General features: G+C 37.3%; 1 protein-coding gene across 5 annotated transcripts in view; it reads left to right on the top strand.

The window, feature by feature from the left end:
• Nucleotides 1-23,377, top strand: part of ANKS1B (ankyrin repeat and sterile alpha motif domain containing 1B) — a 792,232-nt gene that overhangs the window by 240,091 nt on the left and 528,764 nt on the right. For all 5 annotated transcript variants that reach the window (XM_070410887.1, XM_070410886.1, XM_070410885.1 and 2 more), the window contains exons 10-11: nucleotides 1,801-1,966; nucleotides 16,468-16,604. In XM_070410887.1, coding sequence (XP_070266988.1) covers nucleotides 1,801-1,966; nucleotides 16,468-16,604 — 303 coding nt within the window. The remainder of the gene's footprint in view (nucleotides 1-1,800; nucleotides 1,967-16,467; nucleotides 16,605-23,377) is intronic.

Genomic DNA, 23,377 nt, shown 5'->3' with positions numbered 1-23,377 from the left:
AGAGAGGAGGGGGAGGGAGAGAGAGATAGAAACATCAATGATGAGAGAATCATCTTGAAGCTGTCTGCCCCCCACTGGGGGCAACACAGGTGTGTGCCTCGATCTGGATCTAGAGTCGAACTGTGACCTCCTGGTTCATTGGCCGACGCTCAACCACTGAGCCACACCAGCCGGGCTGTTCTGCCTTTAAGAATGTTAGACTAAATCTACCACAGCAACCTCTCCCCTTCCTCACTTTGTGGGATAGTTCTTGAGTGGCAGCCTTTCAGACATGCTGAGAGCACTGTCGCCTGCTGTCAGGCTCCTCTGGGTTGGAACGCTGCAGCCCTTTCATCATATCTTCTGTGACATGGTTTTTAAATCACATGCCATCCTGATTGCTTTCCTCTGGACACTTTCTGTTTTGTCACCCTTTGTTGTTAAAAATAAATTACTCCCAATTTCCTGCTTTCAGTAGAGTAGAGTGAACATAATTGACTCTTTGATGTGTGAGGGTCTGGTATGGTCCGAAAGCAATTGCACTGACCTTGACTACTTACTCTCGGTACTGTAAATATTATAGGGGAAAAATAGGAGCTTGTGCTACATCTTTACCAACCCTTGGATATGTCTTGGAAAATTTTTTTGAAATTATTATTATTTTTTTCTTATTTGGCTTTTTCTTTTGGTAGTGAATTATACTATACAAAGGTAACCGATATCAAAAACAAAACATGGTTAATTGTTAAATTCACAATGCAGATAATCTGGTTTTATTTTCCTCTAGTAAACTGTGACCTTTCTGAGGGCAAGGATTATTTCTTATTAGTTTAAAAAATCTTCTGCGAATAGCATAGTCCTAGCTGTGTGTGATGATGCCCAATAAATATCTGATGCTCAGTCAATGCCTATACAAGAAATTAAGATCTTGTAAAATGAAATAAATTCTAATTTTTAGAATATAGTGAAGAATCAGTAATATACTAGTAGAGTTGGACTTTAATTTTATTCTAACTTGCAAGGAGTAACCTTAGTATATTAGTTAACATTATTCACAAAGAAAAATACTAGTGTGTTATGTGGGAATGCTTTTACCTCGAAATGGCAGAAAACCCACATTGCAATGACTCAAGCATTAGGAACGTTATTAGTTACTTAAGAAGCCTGGGGAAACTGGCCCTGGGCTACTTGAGTAGCTCAATGATGTCATCAAGGGCCCAAGCTCTTTTTATTCTTCTGTTGCTATCCTTGACCTGTTACCTTTTTGACTTTAGGCTTATTGCCTTATAGTTACAATGTCCTTGCCCTAGCACCGGGCATCAAAACTGCATCCAGACAGAGGAACCTGAGGGCCGAGTCTCTGAAGCAGCCTCTTTGCATTTCTTTTTTCTGGGGAAGATAGTTTTTCAGATCCCTTCCAGCAAATTTCCCCTTATATCCAACTGACCAAAACTGAGTCTCATGCCTATCTCCAGGAAGCAGGCAAAGGAGTAGAGTCTTGGGAATGACTGTTCATTAAACAACAGTTTAGGCCACAGCTAGAAAATAGACATATATTATAAAGAGAGATCAGGACAAGAGATTCTGAACTTTACTAGTTCAGTGATAAATTCTGGGGAGCCAAATTGCAAAGACTCTTCTAAAAAGATTGCTGATAATATTGGAGTAACATGATTGCATAACTTATTCAAACAGATGAATCATCCCCTGTCAATCACTTTTGGGAGCACTGATGAACCCGTTATCTTTCCTAGCTTTTATAAATTAAACAGGCTGTGTCTTTATCACAAAGCTATTTTTATTTTTTCTCCTTCCTTTCAGGAATCCTATCCAAAGAAGAGGAATTACACTATGGAAATTGTACCATCTGCTTCTCTGGATACGTTTCCTTCAGAAAACGAGAACTTTCTCTGTGATCCCACGGACACAGCAGTTACGAAGAAACCCTGCTCCTTAGAAATTGCAAGAGCCCCTTCCCCAAGAACTGGTAACGTGTCTTCCAGTTTGATCTGCGTGCTTGTGTATGTGAAGATATGTCATTCATATTTTGAGTTCCCACAATATTTTCAACATGGAAATTCCCCAATATAATCATGATAATATGTTTCCTTTTTTTTTGTTTTGTTTTGTTTGCATTTTGAAGTAAGTCCTGGTAAGTCAGAGGGATTTGATGTGAAGTCTCTTAACTTCCTGGCAAGAGGCCTCATAGGAATGACACTGCCTAGGTGCATGACTCTCCATGGTACTTACTGTTCTTACGGTACAGGTCCTTGATTACTTTTGCTTTTGGCAGCGATGACCTAAAGAGACAATTTATCAGTCTCCTCTCCTACGCACCCAACTTATAATAGTGGAACAAGTGTAGGAAGGCCACAATTGACATTCCTTTTCAGACACAGGGAAAACAGGGCCCACAGCAGTCACAGCCTGTGGCTATTATGAAGCTAATCAGACACAGTTCCTTGATTAAGGGTCAGTCCTATGCATAGAAATTATTCTCTGGGGCTCTAGGTTCCAGCCTCTGAGTCATTCTTCAATTTCCATTAAAAAAAAAACCCCATATTTACAGCTGAGTATCTTTCTCACCTGTTTCCTGCCTTTAAAATTTGAGCAGTCAAAAGATCTTTCATTGTGTACTATCTCTGTTCCTTCCAGGTCAAGCTGATATAACTTCTTTTAAAACTCCATGGACTTTTTATGTTTCAATATATATTACACCCCATTAGACAAAAGCTTATATTCCAGATAAGCTCTTCTGAACATTGGGTGACTTCTGTGAGACAATGTCCTTGAGATTCTTAGAAGTTCTATTGTTGAACCCAGAGGATCTATGAGGTATGCCCTTAAAAATCCTTAAAGGGCCTTTCTGTTTGGCTTAAAGTTTCTATGTGGCTCTTCCTGAGATCTTGTTTAGGTGTTAAGGAATGATTTTGTACTCCCACCCAGACTTGATCATTGGCCTTCTTAATTTGAGATATTATTATTATTATTATTATTATTTATTATTTTGCGATGTGGAGCTGCTGGAAAAAAAAACCAATTTTGTTTTTATACCCAGAAATTCCTGGTTCCTTTGACTTTAGCAGGCCACTCTGCAGTTCTCTGAATTTAATATAGGCAGCCAGAAGAAGCTAAGTTCTACTTTAAATATTATGCCTGGAAATATCCTTAGCTAGATCATAGAGTTCATTCGGTTCAGTTGCTATTTTCTATGCTACCACAGATGTCAATGTTGCCAAACTTTCTACTATGACATGACACAAGAATCCTTGCCTTGAGCTTCCAATTGCATTTTCTGTCCTTTGAGCTTTACCAATAGCTTCCTCATAGTGCTTTGGGCTTCCATGAATCATCTCCCAAAGGCCATTTAGCTTTTCACAGTCACTCACTGGGAGGCCCTTCCAGCTTGTCCTGCTGCCCAATCACCAAGTGAACGCCACTCAGATTTTTGATGTGAAAGCACCCCATTTCCAAGTACCACAATCTGTTCTTGTTATTGATTGCTGCATAATAAGCCACCCCAACACTTAGTGCGTTAAAACAACAGTCATTTATTTTTCTTATAAATCTGCAATTTGGATAGGGCTTGGCAGGGGTAACTTCTTTCTGCTCCAAGTGATATCAACTGGGACAACGTTGCGAGGTTCAGGAGCATCCAGTCGCAAAGTCAATCCTTATTCACATGATCAACTTGGACTTCCTCATGGTATGTGATGGGATTCTAAGAGCAAGTATCCTTAGAGAATGAGGCAAAGCTCTAGGTATTACTTTTTATGACTTAGCCTCAAAGACAACATCTATTTCATTGTAGTTAAGAGGCTGCCTTTATTTAAGTGGAGGGAATTTAATCTTCCCCGACCCTTTAAGGAAATGTATTACTAAAGTTACATTATAAGAGCATGGCCAGTGTAGCTCAGTGGTTGAACGTCGGCCTATGAACCAGGAGGTCCCGGTTCAATTCCCAGTCAGATCACATGCCTGGATTGCGGGCTCAATCCCCAGTAGGGGGATTGTAGGAGGCAGTTGATCAATGATCCTCTCTCATTGATGTTTCTCTCTCTCCCTCTTCCTTCTTCTCTGAAATCAATAAAATAATATATTAAAAATAAAGTTATATTATAAGAATATGTTCTTGTAGCCACATTTGGAGAGTACAAATCCCACAGTAACTGAGTGGGTTAAGAATTAATTTGCATGAATATGATTTTCCTCAATTGTGTTCAATCATCTGGATTCAGTATAAAAGGTCAGTTTGCTTAACTGACCCAGGCTTAATTCATAATTATTGGTCACAGTCCAGTGGCTTTTTCAGATGTAGAAATGAGGCTGGCCCATAGTACCTAGAACAGTGATGGTGCACCTTTTGAGCTCGGTGTGTCAGCATTTTGAAAAACCCTAACTTAACTCTGGTGCCGTGCCACATATAGAAGCTTTTTGATATTTGCAACCATAGTAAAACGAAGATTTATATTTTTGATATTTATTTTATATATTTAAATGCCATTTAACAAAGAAAAATCAACCAAAAAAATGAGTCCACGTGTCACCTCTGACACAGGTGTCATAGGTTCGCCATCACTGTATTAGGGAGTTACTGACTTCTCAGGGAGTTATGGATGTTTTTTCGTTTGTTACTAAGTCCTTTATTGACTGAAAATAGGACTTTTGGATATGGAGACACCTCTTGATGCATCTGAGTCTTTTAAGGGCACTCAGATTGAACTGGGTGGGTAACTACCCTCCAGTTCCTCACCCACTCAACATGCATTTATTGAGTGCCTCTTGTGTTCTAGACATTGCGCTACGTGTTGCAGAGGAAACAGAGTGAAAGGTACAAATCTTGATCTTTAGGAGCTTAGAATGTGTTAAAATTATGGGTAATAAGTGCAATGAGAGAGGTAAACATGAGGTTTTCATGGGAGGGTAGGAGAGAGTGAGTGGAGGCTTATTGAGGGAGCTGCTGGCTAATCTGTGCCTCAAAGAAGGAAGAGTTGGGTGGATGAGAGGGACTTGTATGGCCCCCAGGCTAGGGAATGCTCTTAGGGAAAATGCATTATAACAAGAGTGGCGTGCAGAAGTTTGGGTTTTACCTCACAGCAGGAGCAAATCACTGACAGACTGTAAGTGGGGATGTGACGTGATAGGTTTTTGTTTTAAAATGACTCTCTGGAAGCAATGTGGAGAATAGATTGGACAGAGATGAGGCTAGAGGCAGGAGGATTAATGAGGAGATCAATGAGCAGTCTCAGCAAGAAATGATGGTGGCCAGGACAGACGCAATGGCAGCCCTGAGGGAAGAGGGACAAAGCTGAGAGTGAAGCTCATCCCTTCCTGCCTTAGGGATTCCGACATCTGTGAAAGAAGTAGCCAAGGGAACTAAAGTGTTACATGTTAGGGAATGTGTTTTATAGTTTTTGGTTAGTTGTGTTGGATAAAATGACATAGGCTTACAGATAAAATGGAGATCTCTACACACACAAGAACTGGATTCTGAAGGGGAGAGAGAGAGAGAGAGAGAGAGAGAGAGAGAGAGAGGAGGAGGAAGGGAAGAGTTAGGAAAGAGATATGATGAAGGGATGATCAGATCTTTAGAGGGACTGTTATGGTTAAATTGTGCTCCCCCTCTCCTTTTTATGGAATCCTAACGTCTAGTACCTCAAAATGTGACCTTATTTAGAGTGTTTGGATAGAGGGTCTTTATAGAGATAATTAAGTTGAAGCAGAGTCATTAGATGAGCCCTAATCCAACATGACTGGTGACCTTATAAAAAGGGGGAGATTTGTCCACAGGCGATATGGAAAGAGAAAAGATGATGTGAAGAGATACATCTGAAAACCAAGGAGAGAGCTCAGAACAAAACCTTTCTCACAGCCCTCAGGAGCCACCAACCCTGCCAAAACTCGATTTCAGGCATCTAGCTTTCAGAACTGTGAGATAATACACTTCTGTTAAAATACCTAGTTGGGAATGCTCTGTTACAGCAGCTCAAGGGAACAAATATGGGGACCAAAACTGAGCACACAAACTCAATACTACACAGAAGGGAGGGTGAATGAGGATGCCTGGGATGTGAGGGCAGACTCCGCCTGGCCTGCTTATCTCAGAGGCTAAGCAGCTTGAGGGTCATGGCTGTGACCGGCAGTGTCATTCATAGATATAGAATATATAGTTTCTCAGAAAATCACAGTTAAGTATGCATCTTAGTTACCTTTCTGTGGGCTGTCCCATGTATTAACTAGGATGAGCTAGTACAAAATATTATCTCACCCTGACCACAGGGAAAAAAATTCAGCATTTCCACTGGTTTGATTTAAATATGAAGCACCTTATTAGTAAGGCTATATTCAACAAAGTTTTGCAGTCCAACCAGGAAATGAGGGATGCTTTTCCCAAGGTGCATCTTAACTAATGCCTCAATGACTACAGATTTTACACAGAGTAAGACATGATATTGCTGTAGTACCAGGCTCATTAAATAAAGAATAACAGGAGTCCAGTACTTCCTTGGTAATTTGCTGTCTGAGATTCATGTTTATGCAGTCAATATTGAATCATATTTTTCCCTTATTGTATCAGGATAAAAGAACCGCATATAATCACAGTGGTGACTCAGTTGCATAAATGAATGCATAATCAAATGAGTGAATGAATGAATGACCATTATCTCTAAAAGAAAATGGCTGTAATGGCAGAAAAAGCCCTTATGAAATAGTCAGATGCCATCAAAGATAATGTTTTCTTATCTGCTTTTCATTTAATTTTAACCTTCACAGGGGAATATTTCTATTTTATGGTAACTAGGCAACCTGTTATTTTGAATCACTTAGTACAGGCTTTGCACACTATGGATGCTCAATAAATCCATTTTGATTAATGAGCAATTTGCAGCAACACTGTTTCCAATCTTGTTGGAAGAGAATAGATGATCTCTGATAAAAAAAGAACACAATCATAGGTACATGCCAGGACAGTGTGGATCTTGGTTACCTCAATGCAATTTGCCTAATGTGCTTACTGGCTGTGGTCAACTTGAAATGAAAAGGTCATCTGGTGAATAATCCTCCCCTCCCCCACTACACTTCCACTGCTACCCTGAAATCGATCATTTCGATGGTGATTCTGTAACTTCTGCATACCAAAATATTTTTTGAAATGAATGGTGAAGCTTTTTGAATTTTAGTGCCAAAATTTTGAAACTAAAAGAATTCCGACTGGACCAGGACTAATGTTTATCTCTGCTTAGCAAGTGAGTAATGTCAACATAATTTCTGTGGGTATGTTTAACTCATTTAAGAGAGCAAATGTTTTTAAGCCCCTTGGAATCATTCTTTTACATATAAATACTGGCCTTGCTGATAAGAGCCATTTTTATCAAACAGCAATTATTTATTTGGCATTTGTTATGTGCTGTCTTAGCCATTTAGTAAAGCAGACTGGTACTCGGTACATTTTTAACCCAATGTTAGTTCATAGAGGGGTGAAGAGAGGAGACTAGGGCAGCAGTACCTTCAGGGAAATCACCCATAGGAACAGTTGACCAATTTGAAAATGTAATCATCTCAGTTTGCTTAAATTGGTGGAATTTGGCTATATGTGGAAAATAATACCCTAAATAAAAAGCAAATTATAATCCTTTCCCCTCAGATTAATTTTACTTATACAATATATGAATAACATGAATTGCAGAATAATATTTCTAAAAATACAACAAACTCTTTAAAGTGATTATGTTAGGAAAATAGACTTTTTATGATGTCATTTATGGTACCCTCTGGAACAGTTTCTCCTACAATGTCAGACTGTGTATAATTATGAAAATAATAGTCATTAATTCATAAATTCATGCTCACCAAATTCAAGCTGGACCTCCACTCTTTCTCTCCTTTATTCTTCTCAAACCTCTGATTCTTTTTCCTACCTCATTTCTCACAGCATATATTCTCATATTTTAATTAATAAAGAAAATTGAAGCCATTAGATGGAACTTTGTTAACATCCTCCATGACAGCTGAGATTTTTCTGAAAGTTCTAAAAGTTGGGAGTTCCTCAAGGCTCAGACAAAGTCTTCCCTATTCATTTTACTTTTCTCTCTTCTTAAGTGACCTCATCCACAGTGTGGCTTCTGTTATAATCCACATGCTAAGGACTCCCAAATACTGTTCTCCAGGCTACACCACTTCTGTCAACTCCACGATAATCTGTTCTTCATTTTATCCATCTATCTATTCATTTATCCACCCATCCACCATCCATCCATCCATCCATCCATCCATTCATCTATCCATCTATTATCTATCTATCTATCCATCCATCTATCCATCCATCCATCCATCCATCCATCTATCCATCCATCCATTGTCTACTGAATATCTTCACCAGCATGTCTCAAAGGCATCTCAATCCTAACATATCCAAAACTAAGCTCATATCTTTCCCCTCAAACTTATTCTTCATGCATGGTTTCTTATCTCAGTAAATGATTTAATCACTCATCTGACTTCAGAAACCTCAGTGTCCTTGCCATCACCATCTCTATGAACTCCTATATCCAATAAATCACTAGTTCTTGTACTTCTTAACTGTAATAAGTAGAAGGGTGAGGGTAATTCTGTAACTTATTATATATATCCCCAACTATCCCTCAAATCTATTTTCTCAATCTCTACCTTCACCAATCACTCTTCTGGATTATTTTAATAATAAAATATTAATTGTCCTATTTGCCTTCCTTGAATTTATGATTTATGTTACAGCCAAAGTCATCTTAAAAATCACAAATCTGAATGCATCACTCCTCTGATTAAAAACTTTTAGTGACTTGTTATTTTGTCATTGTTCTTAGAAAAATGACCCAAATCTGTAATAAGGTTCAAAAAGCCCTGAATGATGTGCTGGTTTTTCTTGTGGTTATTTTATTTTATTTTATTTTATTTTATTTTATATTTAGCCTCATCTCTTACCAGTCCCCACCTTCCCAAATGGGTAGATAAAGAAGAAATGAGGACAATGATGTGAATACAGAATTCATCTCTAGAATAGGGAAAATGGAAATCTTTGCTCCAAGTTAAATTGTATTCCTGCTGTGGGTATAAAAGAGAAGAGATGAGTTAGGATTAAATAATACTTGGGTGGTTCCCATTTACTTTCTGGGAATCCTGAGACATTTCAATCTGATTTATGAAAGCATATGGAATGCAATCTAACTTTTCCCAAAGTTCATCTAAACAAATTGCAATTGGATACAATATATTTTTCTTACAATATGTGAAGTCTGTCATCATGAGTATTCACATAACTTGAAGAGTATAATAGCATATCAAAGGAAATATAAATTCAGATGTTAATAATAGAGTAACACTAAATTGTGGCTGTATTTTATGCCCAAATACCACATCACCAAAATAAATATGGGTTCCTGACTAGTGTAGACTTCAAAGAAAACTCTATATAGGTGGTGATTTTCATCTAGTTTTCCTAGAACTTATTGACATTTCGCCGAAACCGGTTTGGCTCAGTGGATAAAGCGTCGGCCTGCGGACTGAAAGGTCCCAGGTTCGATTCCAATCAAGGGCATGTACCTGGGTTGCGGGCACATCCCCAGTAGGAGATGTGCAGGAGGCAGCTGATCGATGTTTCTCTCTCATTGATGTTTCTAGCTCTCTCTCTCTCCCTTCCTCTCTGTAAAAAAATCAATAAAATATATTTTTAAAAAAAGAACTTATTGACATTTTTGAGTAAAAATCACTAATTTTATGAAATACATATTTAATTTACATGACAAATCTATTTTCAGAACCATATTGTATGTGTGCACACAGGGAAAATTACTCTAAAACATGTGACCAAAACCAGCAAATATTTATTATTTCAGAGTTTTTGTGGGTCAGGAATCCAGGAGGGGCTTAGAGGGCGGTGATTCTGGTTTCAGACTCTCTGTGAAATGGTCATTTCCAGGCCTGACTGGGCTGCAAGGATCCACTTCCAAGCTGACTCATGTGGTTGTTGACAAATTTTGGACCAAATGGGCTATCAAACTGAGGGTTTCAGTTCCTTGCCATGCGACGGGGGCCTCTCCAAGTGGCTGTTGATAGTGTGGTTACTTGCTTTCCTCAGTGTAAGATATCTAAAGAGGGGGGCCACTAGATGACACACCCAAGCCTGTTTATAACTTAACCCTGGAAGTGACATCTCATCACTTCTGTATTTGTTTGTTGGAAGTTCATCAACAAGTTCAACTCACACTCCAGGGGTGCGAAATTAACAAAAGCATGAATGCCATGAGGCAGAGAGGGATCAATCTGGCCCATTTTAGAAGCTGCCCACCATGTATTTTATCTGGTCAAGTAGCTACTTGGTCAAGACTATGGAATATGCACAGCTGTTGTTGGGGATAGTAATGAAGGTTCAAGTGTTTCAGTTTTCAATAGATTTTAAAGAATTACTAATTCATAAAAAGCCATCGCTAGGAGAAAGTAAAAATGTAATAACTATTTGGAATATTAATGCTCTAAAACAATTATTAAATATTAACTTCCTCCACTAGTACATAGTGAGCTCTTCTCACTGGAAATATTGAAACAAGATATTTGGACTATTTTACTTATGATTTTTTACAGCCTGTCTCAGAAATGATGGTTATGTCCCATTACTAAAACAAAGATACTTCATTTTTATTTTAATCCCCACCCGATGATATTTTTCCATTGATTTTTAGAGAGAGTGGAAGAGAGAGGGAAAGACAGAGAGAAATATTGACGTGAGAAAAAATTGGTTGCCTCCTGCACGAACCCTGACCAGGGCCTGCCTGGGCCAGGGAGGAGCTTGCAACCGAGTTATGTGCCCTTGACCGGAATTGAACCTGGGACCCTTCGGTCTGCAGGCCAACGCTCTATCCACTGAGCCAAACCAGCTAAGGCAAAACAAAATTACTTTAAAATACAAAGATTCAATTGGTTATTCATTTTTTATTCATCCATCCAATGAGCATCTATTGAACACTTATTGTGGACAAAGCATAGCCCTTGTGTTAGATATAATGTTATTTTTTGTTTAAATAATAAGTACATTTCTACTTTTATAATGAAAATCTTAGTTTTAAATTACATAGTGAGGAGAATATTCATATTTAATATGAATATGGAAAAGGAAATGTATAATATACCATTCTCCTAGGTTTGTCCATAAGAGAGAAAACATTTCCACGGGAAGTACTATGACAGGGGTCTACAAACTATCTGGTCCACACTTGTTTTTATATATAAAGCTTTCTTGGAACATAGCCACATCCACTTGCTTACATATTGTCTGTGGCTGCTTTTGTGCTACAACAGCAGGTTGAGTAGTTATGAAAGAGACAGTATAACCTACAGAGCTTAAAATACTATCTGCCCTTGCAAAAGAAGTTTGCTAATTCCTGACTTAAGGCCAATAATTAAAACTTGTACTTCATGAATTGCTAGACTAATAACTATTAAATACTTTCTTGATGATTACTTAGTGTTACATTCAAGATTATTATGATAATAATAGCCACATTTATTTGAGCACCTACTGTGTGCCAGGAAGTATGTTAAACAGACATACATACACAGATACCCCATTTATTCTTACAGCACTATGAGAAAACACTGTTTCACAGGAAACTGAGATTAAATCTTTCAGGATTGCAGTTTAGGTTTGTTCAGTTCCAAAGCCCAAATTTGTACTATATGGCTCCTCCATTTCTCTGTATTACTTTCCATGAGTATTATATTTTATTCAAAATGAGCTCTCTCTTATTCTACCAATGTGGCGCTTTCCAATCCCTCTGCTTTTTTCTCACCCTACTTCTAACCTTCCCACCCCTTTATTTATATCTAAATTGTACTAATCTGTCAGAGACCTCCTTTATCACCACCTGTTCTATGACACCTTTCCTGAATCTCCAGCCAGAAGCAATCTCAGTCCTATTTGTCAGCTACACAGCAGCTAACAAGGTCTCTGGTGTCCTTTGACTGCTCTGCACATGCTAAAGAATGGTATTAAAATTCTATAACACTGCCCATGCGTTATTTTGTATTCATAGAATGCTTTCCTCTAAAAGCTCAAGTAAACTAGAAGGTTTCTTCTAAGCTTATTATTGTAGAGGAAACTGACAATCATAGTGCATAATCTAATGCATAGTAAGGGAATCTGTCTAGAAGATGTTTCTTATTTCAATCTAAGATTGCAGTATATTCAGTAATTTTCTCTAAGCAGTTTTTACACACCTCATTTCATTTTCATCAGCCATGTTTTGTAGCTGCAGGTGTGAGATGTGGGTTGATCATGTATATCTTTGACATAGGCTGCCATTTTACAAAGTCTACTGGATAACTGGTATTTTTTATAAGTAGTATAATAAAGGCTATTTTAAGGCATAAATCTGTTTCCTAACACTCTTCTGTATGTTCTATGCTTTTCATTTGAATTTTCTCTAAACATTAGAGAAAAGGACCATGGAATTATAAAAGCCAGGTCCCCTTTCCTCATGTCACCCTGGGCATTGTGATGGTTGCCACTGACACACACGTTTTGCTTTCTTTGCTTTATTTCACTTCGTACTTTTAAAGGTATGCATTGAGCTATGGAGGGGATAATGGAAATATAAGTCTCCGAGGTAATATAGTCTAGTCTAGAAGAGATAATGAACAGTGCACAGTAGTATAAAGCCAAATTATTGGTATAATGGCAGAGATCATGGATTCAGGAGATAGAGACACTTATAGTCTTTTCTAAAGAATTTAGTACTTCATTACCCACTGTCTTATACTGTGTGTTAAATTACTTGTAAGAAACATTCATAAACTTTTGCTTTATAGTCTGCTTAGAGTACCCAGCAGTTTTTCTGTCTTTGATCCAAAGGCAGTCAACAGGGCCAGTCCTTGCAGTAAATCATTCCTCAGTGGATCATCCCTTATTCCTGGAATTCAATTCTGTTCCTACCTCTTTGTATTAATAGCTTAAAGGTACTGGCCTCAAATCCTACCCAATTACTCACAGTCATTACTCTAGATGTATTATCTAAAACACATTAGTAATTATTTTCTTGCTTCTCCCTCTGGATTTTCTTTCACTTCCATGTTTTATTTTAATTCTGATGATATTTGGTTTGATAGGGGAAAACAAAACTCAAATTTATTAAATCTGTACAGTACTCAAATTTATTAAACTTGATAACATGCTAGTTATTTTTCATGTGTGTTCTCTCATTTTATATGCACACATAAACCCAAGAAGATAGTTATTAACCATTTTCATTTTTAAAGTTCAGGAAACTGAAATCCTGAGACGTTAAATAAATTATCTAACATTGAACATATGGTATTAGAATGTATGTTGGGATGCTTCTTTGAATTAACATTTACTAAAAGACAAAAGCATTATATTTAATGTTGGATATCTTATTCTATCAAAAAGTTGAGTGACACATAATAAAGAATTAAAGATGAGATAGATAATAGAACAGTGTATAGAGAAACAGGTCTATGGAGAATTCAGATATTGGAATTATTGGACTCAGATGCTAAAAAAAACCAAAAAACCCCCCAGCAAAAACAAATGTCCTTGACATTTTCTAATAAATAAAGGGAAGCTTGAAAAAGTTAGGGAACTGAAAAATGCCAAATGGTGACAGTATATTTGAAAAAGAAACAAGTAGAAATTTTAGAATTGAAAAATAGGATTGAAATTAAGAAAATGATTTGATAGCAGACCAGACAGAGCTGAAGAAAGAACCAATAAACTGGAAAATAAATATAAGAAACTAGGCAGATGATGTTTTGTTGATTTGTACACTTGAAACCTGTATCGCTTTGGGAACCAATGTCACCCCAATAAATTCAATAAAAAAGAAACTATTCAGAATACAACACAGAGAGACAACAATGAAAAGCACAGAAGAGAGAATCAATGATAAATGATAAGGAAAATAAAACTCTAACATCATTTCATTGTAGTCCAATAAACTTTAGCTATTATTACTACTAGGTCACTCACTCCCTGCTTAAATACCTTCAATATTTCTTATTGCCTACAGAATTAAATGTAAATTCTTATACTAAAAACCTTCCTCTAACTCATTTCAACTCATCTCCAGCTTCTTCCTAACATAAAATAGCTCATCTATGCTCATTCTACCTTCATGTTGTTATGATTTATGTTCTACTCCAGCTTTCTGGCCTGAAAACTGAAGTCTTTTACAACCACCTTCCTCTCCAGCCACAGTCCTCTCCTGCTTTTTCATCGTGCTTCATTGATCTGTTATCAGTTCTCAAGTTATATTGCATTATAAATTGCATCTCTGATGCCACATTTGATTGCATACTTGTCAAGGGCAGAGATATATATATTTTTAATCCTCACCCAAAGATATTTTCCCATTTATTTTTAGAGAGAGTGGAAGAGAGAGGGAAAGACAGAGAGAAATATCATTGTGAGAAAAACACATCGATTGGTTGCCTCCTGCATGCGCCCCGACCAGGGCTTGGGCTGGGGAGAAGCCTGCAACTGAGGTCAAACCTGGGACCCTTCAGTCCACAGGTGAATGTTCTATCCACTGATCCAAACCGGCTAGGGCAGGGGCAGAGATTTTTTAAAAAATATTTGAAGACATTATTTTTAGAGCAGTTTTAGATTCACAGCAAAATTGAGTCGAGATACAGAGAGTTCACATATACACTCTGCCTCCACATGGACACAGCCTCCCCTGCCAATCAACACCCCCCACCAGAGTGGGGTACATTTGCTACAATCAACAACCCTACATGGAAACATCATTATCCAAACTATGGACCAAAGTCCGTAGTTTACATTAGGGTTCACTCTTCGTGGTGTATAGTCTAATGGGTTTAGACAAATTAAAATGTCAGGCACTCACTATTATAGAATCATACAGAGCAGTTTTACTGTCCTGAAAATCCTCTCTGCTCCACCTATTTAATCCCTCCCTACCTGCTACCCATGGCTAGAGATTTTTTTAAATTTATCCGTAGAAGGAACATAATAACTGACATTCTTGCCCCCAAATAAATGTTTTTGGATGTATTGTTGAATGAATGAAAGAAGAAAGGACAAATTGGAGAGAAGCAGGGCATCTTTGTCACCCTCTTGCTGACTGATGTTTTGTCTCTGTTTCAATATTGACTCATACTATTCTGTTCTACTCAGAAGACCACCCATACAAACCTGCCTGTTCTTGAAATGCTAATTCCCACCTGATCCATTAAACTGAAGTCAAGAGAGAACTCTGGACATTTTAAAGACATATTTAATGAAGGATCTATTTAATTCAATGTGCCACACTTGTATTTTTCATAAGCCTATGTCTAGATTCCCCAGAAGACTGAATTATATTTTTATGTGGGGGGTAGAGTTTTTAGATCCTCACTTATTATGAGGAAGAGATGCCTTCATAAATTATTGCTTTTCAGATGGGATTGTAGACAGTAGCTGTGGAACAGAGAGATTTGCTGGTCTATAAACAATTCACAGTCTCAGTCTCTTTTGCATCAATTCAGCTAGCTGTCTAGGACAGAACATTATTGGGAACTAATTAAAATTATAACAGGGAAGTATATGTTTTTGCAGATTTGAACTTGCAATCGTTTCCATAAAAAGCCACAGAGGATTGCCAAATTGTTGTTAAAATAATATAACTTCTCTTTGTGCTAGCAGAAGTTATTTATAAAACATTTGTCATCCTTTCCCAAGTATTTTAAACATTCCAAATGGCATCGTTGATGTTATTTTGTTTTTATATAAACTTAAGAAGAAAATGTTTCACATGCTGCTGATTTTGAAGACATTACTTTCTTTATCCTTCCACCCCACCCCCCAAACAGTTACCATAAGGGAAGACTAATTTAGATTTTTGAAATTTCATTCATTTAGTTTTGACCATATAGGAGGATATATTTATCTGTGGGGTAATAGTTTTGTATTATAAAAATGTTTTGTACAAATGTCAGTTTCTCATCAAGGTTAATTCACTGGGATATTTTTCTATAGCTTGAGAGAAATGCTTTGGGGAGGTTTGAATTGGGGTTTTATGAATTGGAGCTATGAAACATCTACTTTAATAAAGATCAATACCCATTTGAAAGATTATGAAGAAAACTTAGCCCCATAATATATTTAAAAATCATGTTCTTTTTAAAGTTAAAGTTTTAGTCATTCATATAATTGTGGTAGTCTTCACAGCTATGTTGGTTAATTTATCATTATTAACTGAATAATAATACTCTTCTTTCTTGGGATAATACCACAGGGGGTGATATTATTCTAAAAGAGAACAATGCATTCAATAAACATTATCTTTAAAACATACTGCTGAGCTTATTCCTCAGTATGATCTTGTAATTGATACCAGTTTTAAGTTGAAATCTCAATTCCTGGTCATTAAACTAATTTGCAGTCTTAAAAGGTAAACTGAGTGATTAGGTTCATGGCAGTTCTATTTTTATTCACAGATAATGCCTCTGAGGTAGCAATTACTGCTCCAGGAACTAGTAACCATAGAAACAGCTCTACAGGCCCAACACCTGACTGCTCACCTCCATCCCCCGACACTGCCCTCAAAAATATTGTAAAAGTTATTCGACCTCAGGTAAGTGCCCAGAATGACATTATCTGCACCATAACGTATTTTGTTTCTGAATCAGTGCATGCAAAACTGACATTGCAATGCCTGGCCTATTTTATGATATGTACATTGATTTTTAGATTAAAAGAAGGGACTTGGAAGGGGATGTTTTCTGCCCTTGGAGTTGATGGTAGACACTGAAATCTATATCAGCTTTTAGAAAAAGGACTTTGTATATTGTAGAAAAAACACACAAATGAAGCTTAGGAAACGTGCTATTTCACATCATCTTCCTTTCATAACATTTTAATAATTATAGTCCAATTATTAAGTTGTTACTTTTTTTTGGTGTCTCCTGCTCATTTTGTCTTCATTTCTCTGAACATGCTGCATTACTTGTAATCACTTCCCTATCCTCCAGCCCCAGTTGTTTTTATATATTTTCTTTACATTCTCTATTCCTTACGGTCTCTGATTTTGCCTGTGTTTGGTATTTTATATCTCATTGCTCCTTACTTCCTTTCAGTGCTCACTTTCGCCTAGCTGGTCTCCCTTTACCCTTTGTTCTTTTCCCTCATGCCTGTCATTTGTCTGTGTGGCTTTCTTTCGCTTCCCTCTTTCTTCTCTTTCAGTTGGATTTCCCAGTAGGCGGTTTGCAGGCAAGCTTTAGAAATATCACTGGGACAAGCTGTTCTGTGATATTTCATTGAAAATAGCACTTATAAAGCTGTTAGCATTATATTTTTGCCAACAGGAGAACTCAGAACATGGACTTGGTCTTGTTCTCAAACCTGGCTCCTTCTGAATGGGCCTCATAAAATCCAAGAGAGGGGGACTGTGGATCCAATCAATGCCGTTCACCATCTACTTAAGTATATAGTATGAACAAGTCCTTTGAGCTAATTTGTAAGATGTGCCTTTTAAGACTGTTTTGCTGTGAATGAGCCATGATTTCCTTATTATCTTATCTTCTTTCATATCATTTGTTTAGGACGATTCTTATTATAATCATCATCCTCATTAATAAAATGGCATTTATTTATTTATGTTTTTACCTGGAATTAGCCTTTTACTCTCAATATTATGTTATGAATATTCACCCACATTTATGTGCAGTTTAGTTCATTCATTTCCTTTTAAAATTTAAAAATTTTTATTTTTTCATCACCTTTTATCTCCTCTATGCCCTCTATTCCCCCTCCACCCCCACAATCACCACACTGTAGTCCATGTCCATGAGTTCTCTCTCTTTTATTTTTATTTTTTCCTCATTACCCCCTCCCTGCACCCCCATCCTTGAGCTGACTGCCTGCTATCTATGAGTCTATTCTCTATTTTGCTTGGTAGTTGTTTGTTCATTAAATTCCACATGTAAGTGAAACCATATGGTACTTGTCCTTCTCTGACTGGCTTGTTTCACTTAGCATAATGTTCTCCAGGTCATTCATGCTGTCGCAAAGGCTAAAATTTTCTTAAAATGGAATTTAAACCTTACCTCAGTTTATAGAATATTTTCTTCTTTTTCTTACTTTTTTTTTGGACACTTTCATATAAATTGTTTCCGTTAACCTTCATTAACTCCAAGGGAATGGATATTCTGGTGTTTGGGGTAAGGATGTTGGCACTCCAAAGGGGCTAAGTTGCACAACTAATTTGCAGTTCTTTTCCTTTCTTTCATATAATAGTTGTCTCTTCTGGCCCTGTTCAGAGGCTAGAAAAATCCTCATGAGATTGTACAACATGACATCTTTATGAGGAACTTACAGGTTTGGGGTCAGTTAGGCACAGTCACATTTTACACAGAGTCCCAATATGCAGAGGAGAAAAATGTCTTCAAAAACCCTTTCTTCCTCTTCAGGGAAATGTCATCTAGTTCATTTGCTTCAAGAAATAACCTCATTAACCCCATATTTAGATGCTAAATGCCACATTAACTGTCATTGGTTCTCTCATTATATGAAACTGTTTCTGGTGTACTGCGAAGCCATAACATTTCCAGAAATTTTAAAATGTCTTAGGTAAGAGATTGTCCTATATGTAAGTTAATAAGATCCATTAATAAACATATTTACTTTTATACCAACGTAAATTCTCTAATGTAAATGCATGTGGTCATTCAATGAATGAAAAACGGATTTCTTTCTACATATCTGAAGTCTATGCAACCCTAAGGAAACTTAATCCATAAATCCTTCCTTACATATTCTTTAGCTGTGTTTATTTTGGTAAACTTGGAAGAAAACGAGAGGTAGTGTTAAAGCCAGAAATTCCAACTTGACTCTATTCCTTGGTTCATTGTTACTAGTAAATGTCTGTGAAGCTAACTCCAGCTTCCTTTCTTAGCTGTCATAGTGATGATTTGAGGAGGAAAAAATGAAGAAAGTCAGGAAACTAAGGATTATGGTATTTAACTTAGAACCAATGCAGTCTATAAGTTTGTATGTAATAGAACAATGACTGCTAATGTTTATAATTCGGGATAGAATATAACCCCAATTTTCTTTTTACCGCAGAGACTGTGGCGGATTGCTTATTTCTCCTCATGATGTCTAACCTCCTGGGGCTCCTCATTCACTGTAGAGAGCAGGGAATAGAAAATTAGTGGAAGTAATTATGAGGGAGAATCAGGGTAGGACACGTGATTTCAGGAAAGGGTTTGGAGACTAGAGAGTGTGGGTGGGGGACAGCTGGATGGATAGAACAGGGGACTCCCTGGGGTGTTCTGACAAGTCACAGGTGTGTGAGGGATGGAGAATGGTTGAGATCTAACTGTTCCAAAGAAAAGATAATTGTTGTTAGGTTATATAAGAGCCTATATTTTGATCACAAGTTTAATCCTCTAAAGTGTTTGCTAATTCTGGCTGGAAATGCAAAAAATGTGAAGTTAGATTGACTTATGGGTATTAAAACACTTTTAAAATTTACTAATTAGAAATTAATAACATAGTTGAAAAGATCATTTCACTCTGAAAACTACCTGTGTTCATGAATTTGCATTTCTTTGCCCGGGCATTGGCACATGTGTTTATTTTTATTGTGAGAATGATATAGAATTGATGAGGAATAAAAACATAATTTTCATTGCATTCACTGCAAATATATACTACTTAGATAGAGCAAGTTTAGTTACTTCCCCTTCTCTTTGTATGTCTTTATCTAGTCTACTTTCCATAACTCTACCTATACATGAGAATATCCATTGTAAACAAGGACTCATTGCATTCAATTTGTGGTAGGGCTGATTATACATTGCATGTTTGGAATTACTGTTAATTACTTAGAAGCCACAGATTTTGCAGTGTTTTGTTGTTTGATTTTATTTGGCATATTTATTTAGTTTTTCAATATGTTTTTATTGATTTCAGAGAGGAAGGGAGAGATATAAACATCAATGATGAAAATCATTGACCGGCTGCCTCATGCACTTCCCCTACTGGGGATCAAGCCTGAAACCCGGGCATGTACCCTGACTGGAAATCAAACCATGACCACCTGGTTCATGGGTCAACCTAAACCACTGAGTCACACTGGCTGGGCGTGGCATATTTACTAACTCACTAAGTCACAGCTGTTAGTTCTGTATCCCATGTTTGACCTTTTTACCTTTGCTTCTTTGGGTTCTTTCATGTCATAAAATTCTTCAGATTGTGAAATATTCTATTTTCAACTCATAGAGACTGAAATATTTATATACTACTGGTTTCTCTTTGTCTTCCTCCAGTATATTAACCTACAAGGCTGAGCTTCTCTAGCAGGATGATTTACCCACATTTTTTAAATGATAACTTTTGATGAACAGAATATTTTAAGTTTGGTGAGATCCAGTTTATCAGTTTTTTTCTTTCATGGTTAGTGCTTTTTGTGTTTTGTTCAGGTTGTGAATATGTGCTCTCATATTTTTTCTAGATGCTTTCTGGTTCTGGCTTTTATATTTAGTTTTATGATCTATCTCAGATTGTTTTTGTAGGTTGTGAGGTAAGAGTTGAGATTCATTTTTTTTCCTACATAGAAAAAGAGTTTTCTCATTGAGTTGACTTAATGCTTTAGTATTTTTTATTACTTTCACTTTCCAATTGTTCATTGTTGGTATATAGAAATGCTGTTGAGTTTTCCATTATCCTGTGTCCTGCCACCTGGATAAACTTATGGAAAAGTTATAGTAGTTCCTTTTAAAAATAATTTTTAATGGTTTTCTTCTGTCCTCTGAGAATAATGATGGTTTTATTTCTTCTTTTTTTAGTCTTTATGTCTATTATTATTATTAACTAGTGGCCTGGTGCATGAAATTCATGCACATTAAAAGGGAATTAATTAGAGGAAATATTTTAATATTGCTATTTGCCTTTTCTCTATAATCGAAATGTCAGAGATGAAAGAAAATTAGTAAAATGTGTATGAAAATCTTCCTCCTGTCAGAATCTGGGGTGCCCCGCGGGATCCAGAGTCAAGTCCCCGCCCACCCGTGTGCACCTCAAAATCGCTCAAGGTCCTAGCTGGTTTAACTCAGTGGAAAGAGCATCGGCCTGTGGACTGAAGGGTCCCAGGTTCGATTCCAGTCAAGGTCACATGCCTGGGTTGCGGGCTTGATCTCCAGTAGGAGACGTGCAGAAGGCAGCCAGTCAATAATTCTCTCTCATCATCGATTTTTCTATCTATCTTTCCCTCTCCCTTCCTCTCTGAAATCAATAAAGATATATATTTTAAAAAATAAAAAAGAAATCACGCAAGACCCAGACCCGGCCGGCTCCACTCTCATTGGGCAATATCCAGCCCTGGCCAGCCCCACCCTCATCAAGCCCCTCTAGGCAAGGTGCGCAGCCTCAGGTCCCCCAGCCTGGTGCTGGGCGAGGGGCACAGACTCAGGTCCCTCGTCAAGCCCCGCCGGGTGGGGGGCGCAGCCGCAGGGCCCCCTGCACACTCTCAGGTCCCCTGGCCCAGTGCTGTGGTGGGGGGCGTGGCCTGAGGTCCCCTGTCAAGTCCTGCTGGGTGGGGGCGTGGCCTGAGGTCCCCTGACCTAGTGCCAGGGCAGGGGGCATGGCCTGAGGTCCCTTGGCCTGGCACCGGGCAGGGGGTGCAGCCTGAGGTCCCCTGTCAAGCTCCACCAGGCAGGGGCGCAGCCTCAGGTCCCTGCTGATTGCTCATTAAGGCTCATTAAGGGAACTCAGCCTCCGCTGTGGGGTAGCCATCTTCTGTTACAGAAAAACCCACCTCTGCTGTGGGCACAGCTATCTTTGTGATGGTGTGATGGTCAATTTGCATATTCCCTCTTTATTAGATATGATAATATAATACTACTGTGACTGCAGGGCAGTTGTGCACGGAACTGGTAAAACCAAAAATCCTTTCCTTATTTGTTATCATTAAGGGAAAGTATTCAATATTTCAGCATTAAATACAATATAACCTATGTTTATTATATATACTCTTCTACTCTTAATTTACTGAAAGTTTTTAGCATAAAAGGGTGTTGACATTTTTCAAAATTTTTCTGTGTATATTTAGATGATCATATGATTTTTCCTTTGTTCTGTTGATGTGATAAATTATATTGTTTTATTTTTTATATTTTAATTATTTTTTTAATCCTCATCTGAGGATATGTTCCCATTGATTTTTAGAAAGACATGAAGAGAGAGAGAGAAAGAGAGAAAGAGAGAAAGAGAGAAAGGAAGAAAGAAAGAAAGAAAGAAAGGAAGAAAGAAAGAAAGAAAGAAAGAAAGAAAGAAAGAAAGAAAGAAGGATTGATTAGTTACCTCCTATACACACCTTGACTGGGGATAGAACCCTTGACCTAGGTATGTGCCCTGACTGAGAATTGAACCCTCAGCCTTTTGGTGTATGGGATGACACTCAACTAACTGAGCCACCAGGCTAGGGCTACATTGTTTTATTTTTTAATGTTAATCAAACTTTGCATTTCTGGGATAAGTTGACTTGGTTATGATGTTCAAGAGACACTTTGGATAAAGCATTAGTATGTAAATAGATGGATTAAATCTAAGGGAGTCAAAGATGACTAATGATCTGGTCCTGGTTGGCTGGGATTTTGCAATGATCTTAATAAAAATAGGAAAGACCTGAGCAGAATTTATTTTGATGAGGAAGAGGGTGGCATGATAAATTTTGTTTTGTAAACTTATTGAGTGTGTGGCATGATATTACAAATTAGAAATATTGATGTGGAGCTCTGGTGAGAGGTAAAAGCTTAAGGTAAAGATTTTATAGTCATTTGTAGAATTAGATTGTGAAGGGAGATAGTATCAAAGACAGAATGCTGGAAATGTTCACTCTTAAGAGTATAATTAATATTTGTTAAGTACAAAATACTATTTAATTTTCCTGGTTCTTTTGGGAAAGGATATTATCTTCATTTTATAGATGAGGAAATTGGAAATCAGTACATTTAAGTAATTTCTTTACATATACTTTAGAAAGAAGGCCTTAGCAAATGGAGTGAGAGAAGGAGCATTGAGAGATAAAAAAACAAGAAAGGTAAAATATTATCCTAAATATTAACAGAGAAGAAAATTTGAAGAAGAGATTAGTTAACATTATTAAAACTTGTTGGGATGCAAACCAGAAGGAAGCTCACAATGTCAACTTGTTTGGTGATTATGAGGACAAACACCTTCAAGAAAGCAATTTAATTAAAGTGGAGAAGGTAGAAGCTAAATTGCAAAGAGTTGAAGAGTTGAAGAAAAGCGATGCATTGGTTGTAGATTAAGCTTTTGAATAATTTTTTTTTTTTTTTATATATTTTATTGATTTTTTTACAGAGAGGAAGGGAGAGAGATAGA

Source organism: Myotis yumanensis, unplaced genomic scaffold (assembly GCF_028538775.1).
Source record: "Myotis yumanensis isolate MYYU_CA2020_CCGP unplaced genomic scaffold, mMyoYum1.0.hap1 SCAF_3, whole genome shotgun sequence".
NCBI classification, from domain to species: domain Eukaryota; kingdom Metazoa; phylum Chordata; class Mammalia; order Chiroptera; family Vespertilionidae; genus Myotis; species Myotis yumanensis.
Note: the sequence above shows the minus strand (reverse complement) of the source record. Positions and strands in the feature narration are given on the sequence as shown.